Source organism: Equus asinus, chromosome 2 (genome assembly GCF_041296235.1).
Source record: "Equus asinus isolate D_3611 breed Donkey chromosome 2, EquAss-T2T_v2, whole genome shotgun sequence".
In the NCBI taxonomy this organism is placed as follows: domain Eukaryota; kingdom Metazoa; phylum Chordata; class Mammalia; order Perissodactyla; family Equidae; genus Equus; species Equus asinus.
Window position 1 is genome coordinate 170,960,307 of NC_091791.1, and position 22,400 is coordinate 170,982,706.

Sequence of the window (22,400 nt, forward strand, 5' to 3'; positions counted from 1 at the left end):
ACAAGGGCTGATCGCCTCATCTCTACAAGAGGAAACAGAGAACTAAGCCAGGAAACAAGTCATGCTGCAAGCCCGCCAGATGCCCTCTGAAGCCTGCAGCCCCCTCTCATTGTGTTGGTCCCTGAGGACACTCAAACCACCTCAGCCTCTGAACATCCCATGGGTTTAGGCCATGAGGCAGTGCTTGGCCCATGTTTGCCATGAACACAGAGATCCAGTGCAATTTTCTCTTTCAGGGAAGATCAGATGGGGCAGAGAGGCCAGACCACAGTCCCTGCCTTACATGGCATCTGTACTTTCCTACAATAATGTAGATGGTGGGAGTAGATGTGGGGGGTCCTGGTACAAGACAACATTGCGACATAGCCCACTGCAATGGAAGGTGAGGAGCACAGATGAGTCCTTGTCTTCCTGGGATTCCATGGTAGAGTCTCAAGGCCTGGAACTCAGCAGAGTCACTGAGCACACAGAGCCAATGACCAATCAGAGGAGCAACATGATCTGCTGAGACCAGGACACAGTGACTGTGGGACTCAGGGGTGGACTGCATGGAGAGACATCTGGATGGAAAACAGGCTGCTGAAGAACCGGGCTGGGTCACTGCTGTCCAGTCAAGAAAGGTGATACTGTCCACTTTTCCCTTGCTCCCTAGCTGACTCAGCTGCAGGTGTGCCTTAGGCTGGAACTTCAACCTGCCTTTCAGAGACTGAGTTGTAGCTCCTGTGATTTACCCAATCCACCTTTTCTTTATAGAAAAAGAAGTGTGATCCTGGGTGCTCACAATATCAGAAAAATGGAACATACCCAGCAGGTCATTCCTGTGCTCAAAGCCTTCCTTCAACAAGGATTATAATAATTATTCAAAGGTCAAAGACATCATGCTACTGAACATACCATCTTGCTGAATTTCAGGTGCAATTGCACAGTTCACAAGGGAGCAGATAACTCATTCAGGCTCTCAGTCCTCCCCTCTCCTCCACCCTGTCTGCTCTCCTGGGCCTGTGTAATAGGAGGGGGCTGGGGAGACTTCGGGCAGGGAGTGGGGGCAACCTCACCTGTGGATCTGAGCCCGGCTGGACCCAAACTGCCATCTTTTTCCTTTCTGACCAGCTGCAGAGCAAGTCTCACCTCAACTCAGCTGTGAAGACCATCATCCTGCCACAGAGACAAGAGTAGGTGAGGCCCGGGCAGGGGTGCAGTGTGGCAGTCTGGGGACAAGTGACAAGTGGTAAAAAGGCAAACACACTCCAGGAGGTGGATGTAGACGTGCAGAATGAACAGAAGTGCAAGGACCTCTTCAAAAACTCCATCCAGCTGTGTGTGGGGAAGCCTAAGGACAAGAAGGCCATTGCAAGCCTAAGGAGAAAAGAATCTTCCCATCCTTGCCCCAGGGACACAGTGATGCTGGGGTGACATTGCCAGGACTTCTCTCACTCAACAACCAATGGTTGACCTGGGTCCACTCATGGGTGGAGGCTTGCTGTTCCCAGCAGGTTTAACCCAGGCATCTCCCTCGAGCCAATCACTTGACCTTTGTCCAAGGACAATAAGATGAGGGCCTGGGACTGGGTGAAGCTGGAGAGAGGACACAGCCAGGACACAGGTTCATGGTGCAGGTAGATCACAGGGGATCCAGCAATCCCCCTGAAACTCAGAGCCAAGGTGAATGGTGAACACTAATCAGCCACTACCTCTCTGAACAGCTGGGCCCTGAGAGGTGGTCAGGAGAGCCCCAGGGAGAAAAGGATGCTGAGCAGGGTGAAGCCAGAGGGCTCTGACTGAGACTTCACCCTTCTCTGTGAACAGAGGGACTCCAGGGGCACACTCATGTGGAACAATGTGGCCAAGGGCATTGACTCCTACGCAAGAAAGAATGGGAAGCTTTGACATAGCTTCACCAGGATCTTCAGCCTTCTACACCTGGAGAAAAGCGCAATACTTCAGACGGCATGACCAGACTCAGGTACCCCCAGGATTTATCCGTCCATCTTTTCAGGGGCAGAGGCGAGCACTGCCCCCGCCAGAGTGGAGGGGAGGGGAGGCTGCCAGGGAATTAATAAACTCCCATCTCTAGAATGGAAATCATTGATTCCTCCTTCATTCACCATAATATGCTAGAGCCTATAGCATATTGAGTAAATATGTCTTCTATTTATCAAGAATGTCTGTTTTATATGAGAATGGACTCAGAAAAGTAATCTCATTTTTAAAACATCCACCTTAGAGAAGGTAGAGCATGAAGAAGTAGTCTGCTGAATGCTTGCCGTTCATGAGTGTGTTTGACTATGGGAAAATGTACGCTGAGTGGAAAACTATTAATACTCATAGAGAAAAACAGTAGATGCAGAAAACAGCAATAAGAACATTAAAATTCCTGAGAATTCCACCGCCCAGTCATCTTCATCCTTAACGCTTAAGCAGGTTGCCTTCCTCTGTTTTCTATGTCTTCATAGGATGCTGTTCCTTCAGCAGAATTGGGGTTTGGCTGTTAGAACTCATGATGCCTCCCTTTCCATGACTCCTTCACCTCTCGTCACACTGGTGAGAGTGTTGGGATAATCTGTTTGCAAATGTTTATAACTGTTAGGCACAGGGACATCAGAGCCGTGCTTCACTGCACCCCAGACAGACTCCTTAGTGCATAGGAATTATTAGGACAATTGGCATCCACTTCCCCATTGCCTGGCGACAGTGACCCACATCTGTTGAGATGAACCCTCTCCCCAGATACCAGGCACTATGATATGGGTAACAGTCCCCACCTCGTGCTACAAGACCCAAGCATAAACCAATCAGGCCCCTCAATTCTGACAGACCCGCTGATAGTTTCTTTTGGTTCAAGGAATATCAAGTCCAGGAACTTGGTTCAAAATCGTGGGATAAGAAAAGCTCTGTTTGTCATAGAATATTTACATGAAAGAGGGGATTCTAAATATTCCAAAATACAAGCCTAGACTGGTGGCCAGAGAGGAATTGGGCTTACCATTTGGGGTTTGGGTTTGTCCAGCTCTATATGCTATTAAGGCAGGTCCAGCCTCTATCTCCCACCACCAAGCAGACCCCCACTACAGCCTTTACCAGCTGGTACCAATGATTCTCAGTCTACCCCAGCTGACCGCCATCTTCTCAAGCAGAGGAGCCATCATGCTCATCTCCCTGGAGTTAGCTTGGTAAATAATTATTCATGACTTCATCAGGATGGAAAAGGAGCCAAGAGCTGAGAAAAAGAGACATTCTTGATTTGGTCACTGAGGGGCTCCTAGGGTCCAGCTCCTCTGCTGGCTGCAGCAAAGGCTCCCCTTTCTTGATCTTTCTTCTTGCATTTACTTTGTGACTCAGCACTGGGAGTGCAAGTGTGATGAGACTGCTTCTGTCACCTACCCAAAGCCAGAGAACTTCGACAAATCACCTTGCAGATGATGCAGGATAACCAGCAGCACAGGTGGAGGAGGTCTGTAAGGCCCTGGGCCACACCCCTGCCTTCCTCTCCCCGACCAAGTATTTAGAAGGAAGAATGACCAGCAGCTCTGACCTGGGCGGACTTTCAGGAAAGATGCAGCCACTCCTGCTCTTGTTGGCCTTTCTTCTGCCCCCCGAGCCTGCAATAGGTGAGTGACCATCCCCATGCTACAGGCTCCAGCCCATCTCAGAAAACCCTCTGGACTCCTGACCCTTCTACCCAGCACAGTCACTGATTTTCCTCAATTTCAGACCAAAAATTTTCTAGAACCCAGCTCCCAGCTCAAACAGACTAACAAGACTGATGCTACATAGACACACAACAAGGACGGCAGGAAGGCAGGGTGTTCACTAAAAGATTTAGTGTGTGAGCTTCTCTCTTATCAACTGGAAAGTGGGCTATTCATAGAAAGGCATTTGGCAGAGGAAATGGAGCTCTAAAAGATAAGTAATTAAAATCCCTCAGTCCAACTCAGGAGAGGGCAGATCAGACAAACCAGCTGCAGTAGTGGAACTGTCACTGGAACCAGCTAAAAAACAGTTTCACTTCTTGGTGCCCTCATCCCCTCACCCCTCCCAGGAGAGGACCCCAGGGAGCAGTGGATGTCAGAAGGGGCTGGGTGACTGCATGCAGGGCTCTCCTGTTGCTTTGGCTCTGCCAGAGGCCCAGGGATCCCATTTTCCGCCCCACCACCCTCGCCTTCCCAAGCCGTAGGCTGCTCCACACAGGGCCCTCCCTACATGGTGATGGTCTTCAATCCCACAAGCATGATCCCCACCAAACCTCAGCAGAAAGCTAAGTGAAGGCCATTCATTCACACAGTCAAAATATTTTCACTGAGATCCCAGGACAGGTTAGCCCATAGGACATGAGGATTGTAGAAAATCCAACTCCATAAGCTCATGGACAGATTGGTAGATACAGGCACCAGTCACCTTAGCAAAGACTGAGAAGGGTTGGGAGACTCCCTGACACAGAAGGCGTCAGCAGAGCCCTGTCCACAATCCCTTCAGGCTCCACCATTGTGAAGACAGCTCTCATCCCTCCCATACATGGTTTGAAGCAGGACAGGGACAAGAAGCACCATCCTCCGCTTTCTCACAGGGGCTTTGGAGTCTCCACATTCCGAAAAAGTTATTCTGCTCCAGGGAGAACCTGGGAGGACTCTCGCCTGGTGTCTGCATGGCATTGTAGACCCCACCCTCAATCGCCACATTCTGGAGCCTTCCCTCCTGACCACAGCTGTTTCCAGAAAGCCATCTTCCAGTTTTTCCTTTCAGGAATCATCATCGGAGGACATGAGATCAGGCCCCACTCCCACCCCTGCACGGCATTGGTTCAGGTTTCCATGAAGAGGATGGCCAAGACTTGTGGCCGTGTCCTCGTGGAACTGGACGTTGTTCTGACAGCTGGGGACGGTGAGGAGCCGCAGACAGCTGACACCTCCTGAGACCCCAACAGGGAGCCCTGTCCTCTGCCCATGGACAGCAGCCGAGGGGAGCTCCCTCAGCTTGTGGTAACTCAGTGCGAGAAAAGCTCTTGCGAGGAGCCATCTGAGAGCATGACTGGGCCATGGAAAGTGAGAAATAGGACAGGGAAGCTTTGCAGTCTGAGGGTCAGAGGTGAGAGCAAGGGGCTCAGTTGAGAAGAGAGACCACACTGGCCAACTAAAGCAGCTGTGGAGGATGAAAGCATGCATTCTGCTCAACAGGCAAACTCAGAGTCCTTTCACAATATTGCCTGAGGGCAAGAGAAAGCTTCCAAAAGCCCTCCTCTCAGTGTCCTTGAGAAGCATGGGACACACAGTCACTCAGAACCGGGTCCTCCAGTGGTCTCGATTTCCCCTATCTGGAGCCTTGCCCTGCCCCGGCTGGCACCCTCCCATCATGACTCCTAGGACAGGATCTCCTGTGACTGATTGCCCCCACATCCACACTCTCCTTTCTCTGCAGCTCAATCAGGGTGATTCTGGGGGCCCACGACATCCTGAATCAAGAGAGAACCTGGCAGGTCATCCCTGTGAAAGTAGCCATCTGCCACCCAGACTATATTCCTAGTGAATACTTCAATGACATCATGATACTAAAGGTAGGAATCCAAATGTACAAGAAACCAGCTACAGCAATTCTGAGAACTCTCATGGGTCTCTTGCAAGATGCACTCAAATGATAAACAACTACTTTGGGCCAAAATTACATTCTATAATCTTTGATTTTCTGTGCTTCCAAGACTTCATAAATATTATTTAATGGGTACTCAATAACCCAACGCATTAACAGGCAATTAATTAATAAATCACTTCAACATTGCTAAACAGATTGGAGTTTCCAAACTGAGGGTGGGGAGGAGGCTTAAGCCATCAAATGAAGGAAACAGTGATATCTCCTAAAAGCAACAGCCACATCTGGGATAAAGAAGGAAAATGAGGAGACACTTGACATGTTCCACCTTCTGGGGAATGATCGAACAGATGCAAAAGCAGCATAAACATTATGCCAGTTTGAGAAAGACTTGAGAAGTCTTCTCATATGTAGACTAAATTATATAAGAACAAAGGAAAAGAATTTAAACTTTCAGGCTTCATGCTGTTACTCTAAGTAGCAACAAAACTTGAAATTTCTTTTGTCTGAAGGCAAACAGCCTTCAAGCATCTTGTGTGCAGAGAGCTCTGAGAGCAACCATGCCAGGTTTCTCACCAGGGACAGGTAGCTTCAGGGGCAGAAACTTTGCCTACATCGCAGTCTTCACTGGGGCTCAGATTACCTGTGCCAGGTGGGACAGGAGTGACTAAGGAAACACAGAATGAGTGACAATGCTTTGTTTCTCCTCTTTCAGTCTCTATCTGCATGGCCCCACCTACTTTAACACCAGGGCCCTTAAAGCTTTGAAATATCAAGAAGTTGAGAACAACATTAGCTCTATCAAGACAACCTGGGAACTCAAGAGCATTTCTCAGTCCAACTCTGCCTTTCAAGCTGTCCTATTCCATCCTTAGCTTCTCTTCCTAGCACTCTCATCAATGCCCCATCTGCACTTCATCCCCAATCTCTGCTCCTCACTCTCATGCCTAACAGTTTGAAATTGCCTGAAACTACCAAAAAGTTGATGGATGACTAGGCTCTTGGCTTGTGGGTTTTAGGAGAGACCAGTGCTGGGTACTTTGGCATTTGTAGAAAAAGAAAAATTCTTCTGTTAAAAAAAACATGAAGCTCTACCAAGAGTAGGATTGGATAGATGCATGTTGTTTGAGGAAGTGCACATTTGCCTAATTACAAATTCAAGGCAGACCGTTGTCATATTCAAGCTCTTGGAGGGTCTGATTCAGGGGAAAGGGACACCATTTCTGGCTAATCCCAAAGCCTCCAGAAAGCCCTATCTCCACTAAAGGAGTCCAGGATTTTCTCCTGGAGAGTGTGTTCTCCTAAGATTGTGGCTCCTGCAAAACCTTCACCAAACAGCCCTGTCAGAGTGAGGGGAAGAGGGATGTAAGGAGAGCTCTTATCCTGAGAATCAACATAACTGGGAGGAAATTGGTGCTCACAAATCCAGCTCCTTTTTCCCTTACCTCTCGGATTGAAAGGCCTGAGAGGAGAAGGCACACAGCACTTCAGACCTGATCAACCTTTCCGAGAAGATGCTGCTGCTCTGTTCTGGTTGGCCAATCTCCTACCCTCCAGGGCTGAAGGAGGTAAGTGCCTCTGTAGAGAATCAGAGGCCTCGCTTATTCTAACACTGACACTTTCACAGTGTCCCAGTGAGGCTGCCATTATATCCTTCCTTGCCTCAGTCCATTCCCAGAAATTGGCTGATCCCCAGATCTGTCACCAGCTAAGCAGTGTGGAGAAACTACAGAAAAGAAAGCTCCTCCTAAGGACACCTAGTGGGTTTTCTCCCCCAAGGGTCACATCCTTTTCACCTGGAAAATGACTTACTATTGGATGACACATGATTCTAGTGGGAAGGGAAAGCTAAAAATGAGTGCTGTAACATTCACCATTCTCCAAAGCTACCAGTGGTAATGTATTTCTAGAGCTATAGTATGGATCAAGAACAGAAGAGCTAGCTAATACACCATTTCCTAGCTGTCACTTTCACCTTCTCTCCATTCTTCAGAGCCACTCAGCTCTCCCAGGGCAGATATCCAAAACCCAACAGAACCATCAGAGTGTTGCCTCACTGCTGCTCCCACCTCCCTAGTGGATACTGGCTGCAACCCAGTCCCCTTCAGCCCATTTACACATCTCCCTGTGATTTCCCATCATTTGCATTCTGCCTTCTCAGTGACTTAGAAATTTAAAGCTGTGATGAAGTTCAGATTGCATTCAAACTGCTCCTCCTCTGCTGTTGACCAAAGCAGATTTGAGGACTGTTCATTCATGTGCCCAGCCAGCATCTATGGGATGTGTGCTATGTGCCTGGCTCAGATGGGGAAGAAAGAAACCAGAGTATTCGGCTCCATGAGCATAAAATGGTCAAGTCTAAGACTAGACCCTTTCTGGAAGTAAGTATGTCATAGGAGTCTGCACAGACTGAGGACCAATTCACCAGGCTAGGTCAGAGATATTAAGTTGCAGGTCTTCTAGGAGAGTCCCCTTAACATGTATTTGAAGTGTGTTTGCCCCAGAACAAAGGCTGAACGATTAATCTCTACAGGACAAAACTGAGATCTAAGCCAGGCAACAAGTCATGTTGCAAGCCCACCAGCAGCCCTCTGAAGCCTGCAGCCCCCTCTCCTTGTGTTGGGTCCCTGAGGGCACTCCAAACACCTCAGCCTCTGAACATCCCATGGGTTTAGGCCACCAGGCATTGCTCAAACCATGGTTGCCATGAACACAGAGATCCAGTGCAATTTTCTCTTTCAGGGAAGATCCGATGGGGCAGAGAGTCCAGAACACAGTCCCCGTCCAACATGGCATCTGTAATTTCCTACAATATCATAGATGGTGGGAGTAGATGTGGGGCAACCTGGTACAAGACAACATTGCGACATAGCCCACTGCAATGGAAGGTGAGGAGCACAAATGAGTCCTTGTCTTCCTGGGATTCCATGGTAGTGTCTCAAGGCCTGGAACTCATCAGAGTCACTGAGCACACAGAGACAATGACCAATCAGAGGAGCAACATGATCTGCTGAGACCAGGACGCAGTGAGTGTGGGATTCAGGGGTGGACTGCGTGGAGAGACATCTGGATGGAAAACAGGCTGCTGAAGAACCAGGCTGGGTCACTGCTGTCCAGCCAGGAAAGGTGACACTGACCACTTTTCACTTTTCCCTTCCTCCCTCTCTGACTCAGCTGCGGGTGTGCCTTAGGCTGGACCATCAACCTGCCTTTCAGAAACTGAGTTGTAGCTCCTGTGATTTAGCCAATCCACCTTTTCTTTAGAGAAAAAGAAGTGTGATCCTGGGTGTTCACAATATCAGAAAAATGGAACCAAGCCAGCAGGTCATTCCTGTGCTAGAAGCCTTCCCTCACAAGGATTATAATGATCATTCAAAGGTCAATGACATCATGTAACAGTAGGTGCCATCTTGCAGAATTTCAGGTGCAATTGCACAGTTCACAAGGGAGCAAACAGCTCATTCAGGGTCTCAGTCCCCTCCCCTCCTCCACCCTGTCTGCTCTCCTGGGCCTGTGTAATAGGAGGGGTCTTGGGAGACTTCGGACAGGGAGTAGAGGCAACCTCTACTTGGATCTACCTTGGATCTGAGACCAGCTGAAGAGTGGGACCCGGACTGCCATCTTTCACCTTTCTGACCAGCTGCCAAACAAGTCTCACCTCAACTCGGCTGTGAAGACCATCGTCCTGCCACAGAGGCAGGATAAGTTGAGGCCCGGGTAGGTGTGCAGTGCTGCAGTCTGGGGACATGTGGCAAGTGGGAAAAAAGGGCAAATACACTGTGGGAAGTGGATCTAGAAGTGCAGGATGAGCAGAAGTGCAAGGACCTCTTCAAAAACTCCACCCAGCTGTGGGGGAAAGCCTAAGGACAAGAAGGCCGCTGCAATCCTAAGGAGAAAAGAATCTTCCCATCCTTGCCCCAGGGACACAGTGATGCTGGGGTGACATTGCCAGGACTTCTGTCACCAAACAACCAATGGTTGACTTGCGTCCACTCATGGGTGGAGGCTTGCTGTTCCCAGCATGTTTAGCCCAGGCTTCTCCCTCCAGCCAATCTCTTGACCTTTATCCATGGACAACGAGACGAGGGACTTGGACTGGGTGGAGCTGGAGAGGGCACAGCCAGGACACGGTTTCATGTTGCAGGTGGATCACAGGGGATCCACCAATCCCCCTGAAACTCAGAGCCAAGGTGAATGGTGACCAGTCAGCCACTACCTCTCTGAACAGCTGGGCCCTGAGACAGGGGTTGAGGCCCCAGCGAGAAAGGGATGCTGAGCAGGGTGAAGCCAGAGGCCTCTGACTGAGACTTCACCCTTCTCTGTGCACAGAGGGACTACGGGGGCAAACTCTTGTGGAGCAATGTGGCCCAGGGCATTGACTTTTTTGCAAGAAAGAATGGAAAGCTTTGACATAGCTTCACCAGGATCTCGAGCTTTCTACACCTGGAGAAAAGCACAATACTTCAGGCGGCATGCCCAGGGTCAGGTGTCCCCAGGATTGATCCATTCAATTTTTTCAGGAGCAGAGGCCAGAACTGCCCTGGGCAGAATGGAGGGGAGGGGAGGCTGCCAGGGAATCAATAAACTCTCACCGCTAGAGTGGAAATCGTTGATTCCTCCTTCACTCACCATAATATGCAATAGCCTATAGCTTATTGAGTAAATATTTCTTCTATTTATCAAGAATGTCTGTTTTATATGAGAATGGATTCAGAAAAGTAACCTCATTTTTAAAACATCCACCTTAGAGAAGGTAGACTGTAAAGAAGTAGTCTGCTGAATGCCTGCCAGCCATGAGTGTTTGGCTACGGGAAAATGAATGCTGAGTGGAAAAGTATTACACAATCATAGAGAAAAACAGTAGAAGCAGAAAACAGCTATAAGAACATTAAAATTCCTTAGAATTCCACCACCCAGTCATTTTCGTCCTTAACGCTTAAGCAGGTTGCCTTCCTCTGTTTTCCATGTCTTCATAGGATGCTGTTCCTTCAGCAGAATTGGGGTTAGGCTGTTAGCACTCATAATGCCTCCCTTTCCATGACTCCTTCACCTCTCGTCACACTGGTGAGAGTGTTGGGATAATCTGTTTGCAAATATTTATAACTGTCAGGCACAGGGACATCAGAGCCATGGTTCACTGCACCCCAGACAGACTCCTTAGTGCATAGGAATTATAGGACAATTGGCATCCACTTCCCCATCACCTGGCAAAAGTGACTCGCATCTCTTGAGATGAACCCTCTCCCCAGATACCAGGCACTATGATATGGGTAACAGTTCCCACCTCGTGCTACAAGACCCAAGCATAAACCAATCAGGCCCCTCAATTCTGACAGACCTGCTGATGTTTTGCTTTGGTCCAAGGAATATCAAGTCCAGGAACTTTGCTCAAAATCATGGGATAAGAGAAGCTCTGTTTGTCACGGAATATTTACATGAAAGAGGGGATTCTAAACATTCCAAAATACAAGCCTAGACTGGTGGCCAGAGAGGAAGTGGGGTTACCATTGGGGGTTTCGGTGTGTCCAGCTCTACATGCTATTAAGACAGGTCTAGCCTCTATCTCCCACCACCAAGCAGACCCCCACTACCGCCTTTACCAGGTGGTACCACTTATTCTCAGTCTACCCCAGCTGACCGCCATCTTCTCAAGTGGAGTAGCTACACCTCATCTCCATGGAGTTAGCTTGCTAAATAATTGTTCATGACTTCATCAGGATGGAAAAAGAACCAAGAGGTGAGAAAAAGAGACATTCTTGATTTGGTCACTGAAGGGCTCCTGGGGTCCAGCTTCTCTGCTGGCTGCAGCAAAGGCTCCCCTTTCTTGTTCTTTCCTCTTGCTTTCACTTTGTGACTCAGCACTGGGAGTGCAAGTGTAGTGACACTGCTTCTGTCACCTACCCAAAGCCGGAGCACTTCGACAAATCACATTGCAGATGATGCAGGAAAACCAGCAGCACAGGCAGAAGAGGTCTGTAAGTTCCTGGGCCACACCCCTGCCTTCCTCTCCCCGACCAAGTATTTAGAAGTAAGAACCACCAGCAGCTCTGACCTGGGCAGACTTTCAAGGAAGATGCAGCCACTCCTGCTCTTGTTGGCCTTTCTTCTGCCCCCTGAGCCTGCAACAGGTGAGTGGCCATCCCCATGCTAGAGGCTCCAGCCCATCTCAGAAAACCCTCTGGACTCCTGACCCTTCTACCCAGCACACTCACTGATTTTCCTCAATTTCAGACCAAGAATTTTCTAGAACCCGGCTCCCATCCCAAACAGACTAACAAGTCTGATGCTGCATAGACACACAACAAGGATCTCAGGAAGGAAGGGTATTCACTGAAAGATTTAGCGTGTGAGCCTTTCTCTTATCTATTGGAAAGTGGGATGTTCATAGAAAGGCATTTGGCAGAGGAAATTGAGCTCTAAAAGATAAGTAATTAAAATCCCTCAGTCCAACCCAGGAAAGGGCAGATCAGACAAACTGGCTGCAGTAGTGGAACTGTCACTGGAACCAGCTAAAAAAACACTTTCATTTCTTGGTGCCCTCACCCCCTCTCCCCTCCCAGGAGAGGACCCCAGGGTGCTGTGGATCTCAGAAGGGGCTGGGTGACTGCACACAGGGCTCTCCTGTTGCTTTGGCTCTGCCAGAGGCCCAGGGACCCCATTTTCCACCCCACCTCTCCCGCCTTCCCAAGCCATAGGTTGCTCACACAGCGCCCTCCCTACATGATGATGGCCTTCAATCCCACAAGCACGATCCCCACCAAACCTCAGCAGAAAGCTAAGTGAAGGCCATTCATTCACACAGTCAAAAAATGTTTACTGAGATCCCAGGACATGTTAGCCCACAGGACATGAGGATTGTAGAAAATCCAACTCCATGAGCTCATGGACAGTTTGTTAGATACGGGCACCAGTCAGGACCTTAGCAAAGGCTCAGAAGGGTTGGGAGACTCACTGAGACAGAGGCGTCAGCAGGGCCCTGTCCACAATCCCCTGGGGCTCCACCATTGTGAAGACAGCTCTCATCCCTCCAATACGTGGTCTGAAGCAGGACAGGGACAGGAAGCACCATCCTCTGCTTTCTCACAGGGGCTTTGGAGGCTCCACATGGCGAAAAGGTTATTCTGCTCCAGGGAGAACCTGGGATGACTCTCGCCTGGTTTCTGCAGGGCACGGGAGACCCCACCCCCAATTGCCACCTTCCAGAGCCTTCCCTCCTGACCACAGCCGCTTCCAGAAAGCCCACATTCCAGTTTTTCTTTTCAGAAATCATCATCGGAACACATGAGTTCAGGCCCCACTCCTGCCCCTATGTTGTATTTATTCTGAAGGGAAAGGCCAAGAGGTGTGGCGGTGTCCTTGTGAAATTGGATGTTGTTCTCACAGCTGCTCACTGCTGGGGAAGGTGAGGGGCCGCTGACAGCTGACACCTCCTGAGACCACAACAGGGAGCCCTGTCCTCTGCCCATGGACAGCAGCCGAGGGGATCTCCCTCAGCTTCTGGTAACTCAGTGCCAGAAAAGCTCTTGTGAGGAGCCATCTGAGAGCATAACTGGGCCATGGAAAGTGAGAAATAGGACAGGGAAGCTTTGCAGTCCGAGGGTCAGAGGTGAGAGCAAGTGGCTCAGTTGAGAAGAGAGACCACACTGACCAACTAAAGCAGCTGTGGAGGATGAAAGCATGCATTCTGGTCAAAAGGCAAACTCAGAATCCTTTCACAGTATTGACTGAGGACAAGAGAAAGCTTCAAAAAGCCCTCCTCTCAGTGTCCTTGAGAAGCACGGGACACACAGTCACTTAGAACAGGGCCCTCGTCTTGTCTCGATTTCCCATAGCTGTAGCCTTGCCCTACTCTGGCTGCCACCCTTCCATCATGGCTCCAGGGCTGCATCTCCTGTGACTGATTGACCCCACATCGCCACTCTCCTTTCTCTGCAGCTCAATCAGGGTGACTCTGGGGGCCTATGACATCCTGAATCAAGAGAGGACCTGGCAGGTCATCCCTGTGAAAGAAGCCATCCGCCACCCAGACTATATCTCTAAAGACTATTTCAACAACATCATGATACTCAAGGTAAGGGAACCGCCCTGCTGCTCTTGCTGTCCTGGGTCCAGATTGCTTCTCCTCCCACTGGGGCCTGTCCCTTTCCTCCTTCCCATCCTGGCCACCTGACTAGTCCCAGTGTCTCAGTGGAGAGGGAAGTCAGTGCAGCCTCATCCCAGCATCCACCCCGAGGAGGCCCATGGCTGAGCTGGACTTTCTTGCCTCTTCTCATCAGCTGGAGAGAAAGGCCAAGCTGACTGCAGCTGTGCGGCCCCTCAGCCTGCCCAGGGGCACAGCCCAGGTGAGGCGCAGAGAGGTGTGCCATGTGGCAGGCAGGGGGAGAGTCACCACAAATGGCAGAGTTTCCAAAACACTGCGGGAGGTGGAGCTGACTGTGCAGCAGGACCTGGTGTGTGAAGCCCGCTTATATGATCATTACAACAGTACCACTCTGCTGTGTGTGGGGGACCCGAAGGAAAGGAAGACTTCCTTTCAGGTGAGACAGGGCATCTGCCTAGCTCTGCTCTGGGGAGAGAGGTGTTTCGGGTCCTGGATACCCAAACAGTAGGGACTCCTCCACTCCCTAGACTCTGATCTTTCTCCTGGGAAGAGAAGGGGGCAGCAGCCAGAGTGGGGAGTCACAGGCCTTCTGGGAGCCTACCAGGGGCCTGAGATGCATCCAAACATGGTGCTCCATTCAGAAGATGAGGTTGCAGCACTCTGCCCCACACCGGGCACAGGTGTTAGAAAACTGATCCCTGGGTGTGCAGCTGTCAAACCAAGTGGCTCCTCAGAGCTGGCTCCCATCTTGGTTAAATGGCTCACCCTCCATGCCGAGTGTCATCCCCATCTGCCTGCTTCCATGTCCTTAAACGGTTGACCGAAGCACAGTCCCAAAGCACCCTCATGGATAGAAGATCAGTGACCTGGGGGAGGAGAGGAAGCCACCCCTTGAGTGAAATGAAGCTGTGACGTTGTCCAGGATCAGGACTGGGCAGCTGAGGGGCCCACAGGGGCCTGCCCTGCTCTCTAATCTTCCCCATGGAGGCCACGCCACGCAGCTTTCACTGAGAGGGCATTTGGGATGACGGAGGGCAGGACCAGGGTGGCACGGACTCACTCCTCCCTGCTCTCTGTCCACAGGGGGACTCCTGGGATCCTCTTGTGTGTAAGAAGGTGCTCCAGGGCATTGCCAGTGGTGAACTAAATGACGGGAAACCTCCACGAGTCTTCACCAAAGTCTCAAGCTTCCTGCCGTGGCTAAAGGGAACCATGAAATCCTATGAAATGCCTCTAACTGTAGGAACCAGCCCACCTTCTCCGGAGCTGATCCATAATGTCACCAGCAACTAAATAAATGCCTCTTAGCTGAGCAGGAAGGGCTGTTTTCTTGTTTATTCACTGACCCTCATTCACAGGCACTAACTTGTGCTTAGAAGGCCAATGACACAAATCTGCCATTTTCTGCTTCCTCCTCTTCTGGTTCCCCTACCACCTCCCACAAACCTCAAGCAAAGCTGTTCCCCAGCTCCTTCTGACCCACACCTTCCTCTGGGCCGGCCCTTCTGCCAGGGCTGCAGCTGAGCACCATCAGGAGAAAACATGAACCTCTCTGGTCCTGGGGCTCAGGGTGAACTTCTTACCTGCTTCCCTGTGTTAGATGGCAGAGAGGAAGGGGGATGACACCATGGGTCACAGACACAAAGCAGGAAAGCCTGGGGCTGCAGCTCAAGGGCATAGCCCCCACACTTGGGAGTGGAGGGGCTGCCTGAGCAGGACATTTCTCTCCCACGGCCAGGGAGCTGGCGCGGAGCAAGGATAGGTCTCTGGAGAAGTTGCTGGATCTCACCCAGCCTGAGTTTCCTCCCTGTCCTCCTATGACCTTGGGGCCCAGCTTGCCCTCCAGTCTCCTGGCTGCCCCTTCTTCTCCATCCCTGCTTTCCACCGAGAGTTCTCAGAGTCCACCAACTCCTGTCCCCTCCAGAAACCCTGATCTGAGCTGGCCCCTTCCTTATAGCCCTCCTGCCTAAGACACCCAGAGCTCCGTGTGATTCCAGCAGGGCCTCTCCTCTGAGATGCCAGGCCAGCTCATGCCCTGTCCTAGAGGGCTACAAGGGCCCAGGATTGTGCTGGCAACAGGCAGGGTCCATGGAGGACACAGCAGGCTGTCTCTCCATAAGCCCTGCCCCATCTCTCACCTGACAAGGCCAGCTCAACACCTCACATCCAGCCCAGTGTCCCCCGAAGTGCTCAGGGTGCATTGGTCACCTGGTCACTTGATAACCTGAGTCCCTTTCAGCCTGTCCCACTTACTCACTGCTGTCCTCCAGGCTAAGACCCCTCACTGGCCCCCTAGGGCTGTCTGAGCCTTTTGAGTTAGCCTTTCCCTCTCTGCAGTAGGACTGGAAGGCACAATTTTTCCATCAATAAACAAACACACACTGATTGAGCTCCTGAGTGCCTGGCACTGGGGATCCACAGTGGACCTAATACAGACTCTGTCATCTGAACCCGAGGGATACTGACAGTGTGAGTTTCACCCAAATCATGTACCTCTCTCTCCCTCCTCACGTGAGCCCACATGGCCTAGATCTCATGGGAAATCCACAGGAATAAAGTACTTGTGTTCTGTTTCTATTGCTGGTCACAGTCCGTGTGAGCATGAGCATGTGTGACTCTAGGACAGTAGGCGTGGGATTTGGAAATGACATTAGTCATTTAGTTTGTAGGAGTGAAGTCACCACACTCAGGCCAATAGAACATTGTCTTCACCTAGAGAACAGGGCAGCCCGTAGGGAGGGAGAAGGGCAGTGAGGGCAGACTTACCTTCATTTGCCTTAAAAGTGGGTGGTAGGAATGTAATTGCACAGATTCAGATGGTAGCAAAAACTGTATTATGTATTTGCTTGCAGGCAACTAGAGTAAGACTCTAAACTCACAAACAACTGCACTGGCCGGAAAGCTGATCCCTGTGGTTACTGTACCTCCTGCCTGCGGAGAATCAAACCAGAATCTGGGCGGTTCACATGGTCTGGAAAACTGGAGAAAGCCTTCTCCTCTTGGGGCCAGCATGGTTACTGCTGCATCCATAGTTTCCAGACCACCCAGATTTTTCAACTTTATGTTTTTGGCTTGGAGCCCACACATAGAGTATGCGATCCTTTCTGAATGAGAATTTCCCTGTGTTGGGGTTACCTTCTGAGACACCTCCAGCAGCTATCTTTCCAGGGGCTTGCTGCTCATATGGGGCACGACCTGGGAGCTGAGCATACGTTCCAGCTCTGAGCTCCTGCTCCAAACACACACAGCACTACCCTCTCACCACAAGGGTTACATAATCTGGGATCATGCAACCCTCACAGGCATGGCATTTCCCACCTTATACTGCACAAAGCAGGTACCAACACCATGTCTTCATGACTGCGGGCACTTTCACAAGGGCAGAGCAGTGAGGACACACAGCTTCCGATTTGGAGCTGAAAAAATATCCCTGCTTCGCACACATACTAGAACGTGGCTCCTTGATGGAAATATACAAAAAGGAAAATGCCAAAAGCAAAACAAAGATAATATTTAAAAAAGTAGCCAAGCCACATGTATATCTTGTTTAGATATAACATGTACTTGAGGAAATGGTTCTGTGGTTAAAACATGAGGACCCTGCTGCAGGCCTTCCTCCTGTGAGAGATGAGGGAGGGACACAGTCCCAGGAGGGGGCAGTGGCCGACTGAAGGGACCACAGAGTTAGAACAGAGCCTGGACTGAGCCCAGGAGCCCTGACAGCCAGGCCAGCAAGAGCCCTGACATGTTGTCTAACCCCCGCCCCGTGATGACTTCCTGGCATCCCTGAACAAGAGCTGAGCTTCTGCTCAGACTCCTCCCTGGAGAGGAAACCTCTGGGCTGCTGTGCAGTCATTCTGTGACAAGGATTCCAACACCTCGCGTGGTGAGCTGAAGTCTGCTCAGGGGTCATTTGGATGGGGGTGGGTAAGCACCCTAATCCTGCAGATTCCTTCAAATCTCCTTTGTCTTTGGAAGTGTCCCCTGCCCCAGCCCTGTCTTTGAGGAAACAATCCTTCTGTTCCTCAAGTACCTCTGTAAAGAAAATTTAAATATAAATCAATAAAATATTTCTGGAATGACCTCAAGGAAATGCCTCTACTCACCCAAACCCACCCCCATCTCCCCTCCTTCCCTCCAGACCCACAAGAAGAGCTGGGTCCCAGGATGGCAGGGAGAGAACCGCCAAGCCAGCTCCTCAGGGAGAGAGGCCCAAAGGAAAGTGAAATCTTGCTAATTTCTTTTGGGATTTGTCTCGGGATGACTCTGCCTTCCTGCCCACCACCATACTTCTGCCGGTTCCCCCTTTGTGGACTTACAGAACTCACAGGGTTGATTTCCTGTCTTGCTATCCCACCCAACACTGCTTTTGTCCAACAAACACATTCACCATAAAAGAAGTGCAGCCACTGGTTCCTTTTTCATCATAGGCCTATTGCTAGACTACATTCCTCATCCACAGACTCAGGAAGCTCAATGAACCTCGGGAGGGCAAAGAAAACAACATCTAAGCATATAATAGTCAAAAAATGAAAGATAGGGGCCCGCCCACTGGTGCAGCAGTTAAGTTCATGCACTCTGTTTTGGTGGCCCAGAGTTCGCGGATTTGGATCCTTGCACAGACCTACACACTGCTTATGAAGCTGTGCTATGGCAGGTGTCCCACATATAAAAAATGCAAGAGGACAAGCACAGATGTTGGCTCGGGACTAATCCTCTTCAGGAAAAAAAAAAAAAAAACAAAGATAAGGAGCAAAGACTGAAAGTTGACAGACAGGAAAGCAATATACGCTACTTTAAGAGAAAAACTAATAAGAGTAACAACAAGCTCCCATCAGAAACCACCGAAGTCAGAAGACACTGTGATGACATTTCTAAATAGTTGAAAGGAAAAGGCAACCTATATCTGAATTCTATCTTCAGTGAATATATTATTTAAAAATGAAGGCAAAGTAAAGACATTTCAGAAAAACAAAGGTACAAGAATTTGTTGCCATCAGCCCTGCAGGGCAAGAAAGACTAAAAGCAGTTTCTCAGGCTGAAGGGAAATGATCCCCATTGTAGGCACGAAGGACAAAAGAGAAATAAACGTGTAAGGTGTGACCAAATATAAAAGACCTTATTAAATTTCTTTCAAAGATTAATGACTATTAAGGCAAAAATGCTTTAGGATTTATGGAATATAGTAGCCAAATGGATGACAAAAATAACTCAAAGGGTGGGAGGGAGGATAAATGGAAATAATTACTCCAGTGTTCTTACATGAAGTGGTATAACATTAATTCAAAGTAGACTGTGGTATGTGAAGGAGCCATATAGCAATCCTAGTGTAACCACTAAAATATTATATACAGATCTAAACAGAAGCTGATAAAGAACACAAAATGAGATACCACAAAAGAAGGCAAGAAAAGAAGGAGAAAGGCACAAAAAATCAATTACACAAGTAGAAATCAAATAGCAATATAATATTCTTCAACCTACCTCTGTCAGTGGTTGCATTAAATGTAAGCAGATTAAACAGTGCAACTAAAGGGCAGAGATTGTCAGTGTGGATAAAGAGTGCAAGACCCATTGTGTGCTGTGTACAGGAGATATTCAAATATAAAGACATGGATAGGATGAGAGTAAAATGATGGAAGAATAAATAAAGACATATCCTGCAACACCAATCCAAAGAAAACGGCCTTGCCCATGGAGTGTGCTCTCTAATTTTACAATTTTTGGCCACTTATGAGATGAAATAGAGTGTTTTGGGAGAACTTTTATTTCCATTTTTTTCCATATTTTATTTCCATTTCTCTTAATCTGAGTGAGCTGAGACTCTTCATTATGTTTTAATTATATTTTACTGTGAACTGTCTTGTCTTTTGCTCATTCTTCTATCAGGTTCTGGATCTTTTTCTTCTTAATTTTCAGAGTTCTTTATCTATTAGATAGATTAGCTCTTTAATTGTGGTATATGTTGCAATAGCTTTTTTTCCAAGTTCGCTGTCTGTACTTTGAATTTGCTTACAGTGCTTTGTGACAGACAAATTTAAAAAGTTTTTTATTTATCTATTGTAGTTTGTTTATCAATCTTTTCTTTTAACGTTCCTAGATTTAGAGTCATTGCTAGGAAGGCTTTCCCCTTTCTAAGTTTATAAAGGAATTTACCCATGTTTATTTCTAGTGCATGCATGGTATTACTTTTTATACTTGAATCTCTTATCTGTTTGGAGTTTATGCTGCTGGTTTGTGTGAAATGTGATTCCAGCTTAATCTCTTAGCAAATCACTACCTAGTTGATCCAGAATAATTTATTAAAAAGTCCATCATTTCCCCAATGATTAGAAATGCCCCCTTATGAAAAAGTACATTTCCATACGTACTTGGGAATGTTTCTAGATTTTCCATTCTGTTTGATTGGTCTCTCTGTCTGTTCATGAGTCAGTACCTGTCTGTTTTCAGCAAAGAAGTTTTCTAAGATATTCTTAATATCATTAGGCTTAATATGTTTACTTATTTGATTAATCCCCACATAGATTTATATAACAAATATATCACATCCTCATCGTTCCCTTTGTGGGTCCCCTCCTTGTACCATGTATGCTCTGGCATTCCACATCAGTAGCCCCTTTGTGCCAAAGCCCACCTCTCCCTAATCAGCCTGCTCTGACAAATGGCACCAGCCTGCCCCTCATCTGTCTCCTCACTTGAGCTCTGATACCACCTACTAGGCCAGCCCCTGGTGTGAACACCCTGCTCACCCCGCTTGGGCATCCACTCCCTGCACTGGGCTGCCATCCTCACCTCACAGGTGTTCTGACACCCCAAGCTGTGCTGCCCAGTGCAGGGCATCCGAGCCAACGTGAGGTGAGGCCACTCAGGAGGGAGGCCTGGCATGAGCACTTTCCCCACCCCAAACAGGCACGACTTGGACACCTCCCTCTGGTTCACTGTGGCTCCCCTGCCAGGCTCACCATTGACATTGTCCTTTGTTTCTCTAGCCAAGATTCTATTGCTTTTTAAGAGAATTGAGATCAACATGTTTAGAACCAACAGTATTTTCAATTCCATGACTCACTCCTCTTTTTCCATCATGGGGAGATAATCAAGAGAACTCGCTTAGAGAATGTAGCAGGATATCAGAAATGTCGTTCTCCGAGCAGTGGTGTGAGAATACTGCTTTGGCTCCCTGGCATCCGTTCCCATTTCACGTGGTATCAGTAATTCATTGGGAGAATAACTTAGGGGGGGAATCAACACTCTTCCGTTCTCAGGACACGGGATTAGGAGAAAGCAGACTCCAGCCAATCAAAGGCTGTGACCTGGGCTTAGACAGATCAGAGCCTCTGACCAACTCTACACACACCAAGAGCAGCGTGACAGATTGTGCTTTGCTGGGATGGCCTCTGTATATCTCCCATCCCACAGGCTCTTCCTAAAGGACTGCAACCCTCCTCCCACTCACAGGATGGGTTTTTGATCTTTCCTAATTAGTTGGGGCCAGGGGTGCCTTTTTATTGTACCAAGCAGTGAAATATGGTAGAATGGATGCATTGTGACATCAAAGTCTAGGTAATAAAAAGAACACAGCTTCTGCCTGGCTCGCTTTTGTGAGATGCTCACTCTGGGGAAGCCAAGCATCATGATGCGAGGAAGACCTGACAATCCCATGTGCAGAGACTACTGGAGAGGCCCTCATGGGGAGAAAGGGACATGCCAAGCAGACCGCCAGCACCAAGTACTGGGCACGTGTAAGCGAGCCTTCAGGTGATTCTGGCCTCCGGGCTTCAAGCCTCCCTTGATTCCAAGGGGAACAAGGGGAGCCATCCACACTAAAACCCGACCAAAACGCAGATTTGTGGGCAAAAGCAATGTGGTTTGTTGTTTTCAACCACTTGATCTTTAATAACTGGAACAAGCCCTCTTCAGCACTTCTCCCACTCCATCTGTAAATGCCTCTGACCATGTCTCACACCAGCATTATCTGATCACTGATGGCTTTGGCTTCCCAGCAGAAGCAAGGAATCTCATCTCAATGCCCCCCGTCTCACACAGAAAGGGGTTCCTTTTGAGGCCAACAGTTTTTTCTCATGACTTTGTAGGACTGAGCCCCAACTCTTCTTTTCTTACCAAAGTATTTGTCAATATAGATGTCTCATTTTCCCCATGAGATGCTTTGCCTTTAGAACGTGCAAGTAATGCATCCTTCCCTCAGTGAGGCTGAGAATCTCAGATTGCTCTTCGTAAGGCTGCCATGCTGGCTTTACTCTACCTAAGTAGAAAGCATTTAGGTGAAATTTCTGGTTCGTTTCCCAGAAACTCCTTGTAAAAGAAATAAGAAAAGGCCTTCCAACATAAACCATGGTTAAACAGAGGGGAGAAATATCCCAAGACTGCCAGAAGGGAATCCCATGTGGAGAAAAGAGTGTAATGGAAGGATATCCAGGAGGGTTACTTTGTAACTTATGAGAAGACTCCTTCTGAACTTGAACTTCGGGCCTGAGATACAAGGAGGAAATGCCAAAAATGGTACTTTCCCACTTTGTTCTGTTGTAACTCCTATAGAAAGCAGAGCCTGAAGCAAAGATTACGGTGGGAACAATTTATTTGGGAGGTGCAAGGCTGACAATGACGGTGAGGAAAACTGATTAGGTCAAGGAAAGATGCAATGCAATGAGATATGTGGCATTATTTCAGTTGGCCACCACTTCACAGCAAGCTGCTAAGAAAC

General features: G+C 48.8%; 1 protein-coding gene across 1 annotated transcript; it reads left to right on the forward strand.

Annotated features, from left to right (window-relative positions):
* Positions 1 to 11,492: 11,492 nt before the first annotated feature.
* LOC106830410 (granzyme B(G,H)-like) lies at positions 11,493 to 16,254 on the forward strand. Its single transcript, XM_070504181.1, has 4 exons — positions 11,493 to 11,708; positions 13,516 to 13,651; positions 13,857 to 14,117; positions 14,765 to 16,254. Exons 2-4 carry the CDS (start codon positions 13,640 to 13,642, stop codon positions 14,972 to 14,974), a joined length of 483 nt encoding a protein of 160 aa, XP_070360282.1. The 5' UTR covers positions 11,493 to 11,708; positions 13,516 to 13,639; the 3' UTR covers positions 14,975 to 16,254.
* The last annotated feature ends 6,146 nt before the right edge of the window (positions 16,255 to 22,400 follow it).

Bases quoted from the DNA above. Each gene is read 5' to 3' on its own strand.
- LOC106830410 (XM_070504181.1), top strand. The intron at 14,118-14,764 runs GTGAGACAGGGC...CTCTGTCCACAG, and splicing joins AAAGGAAGACTTCCTTTCAG to GGGGACTCCTGGGATCCTCT.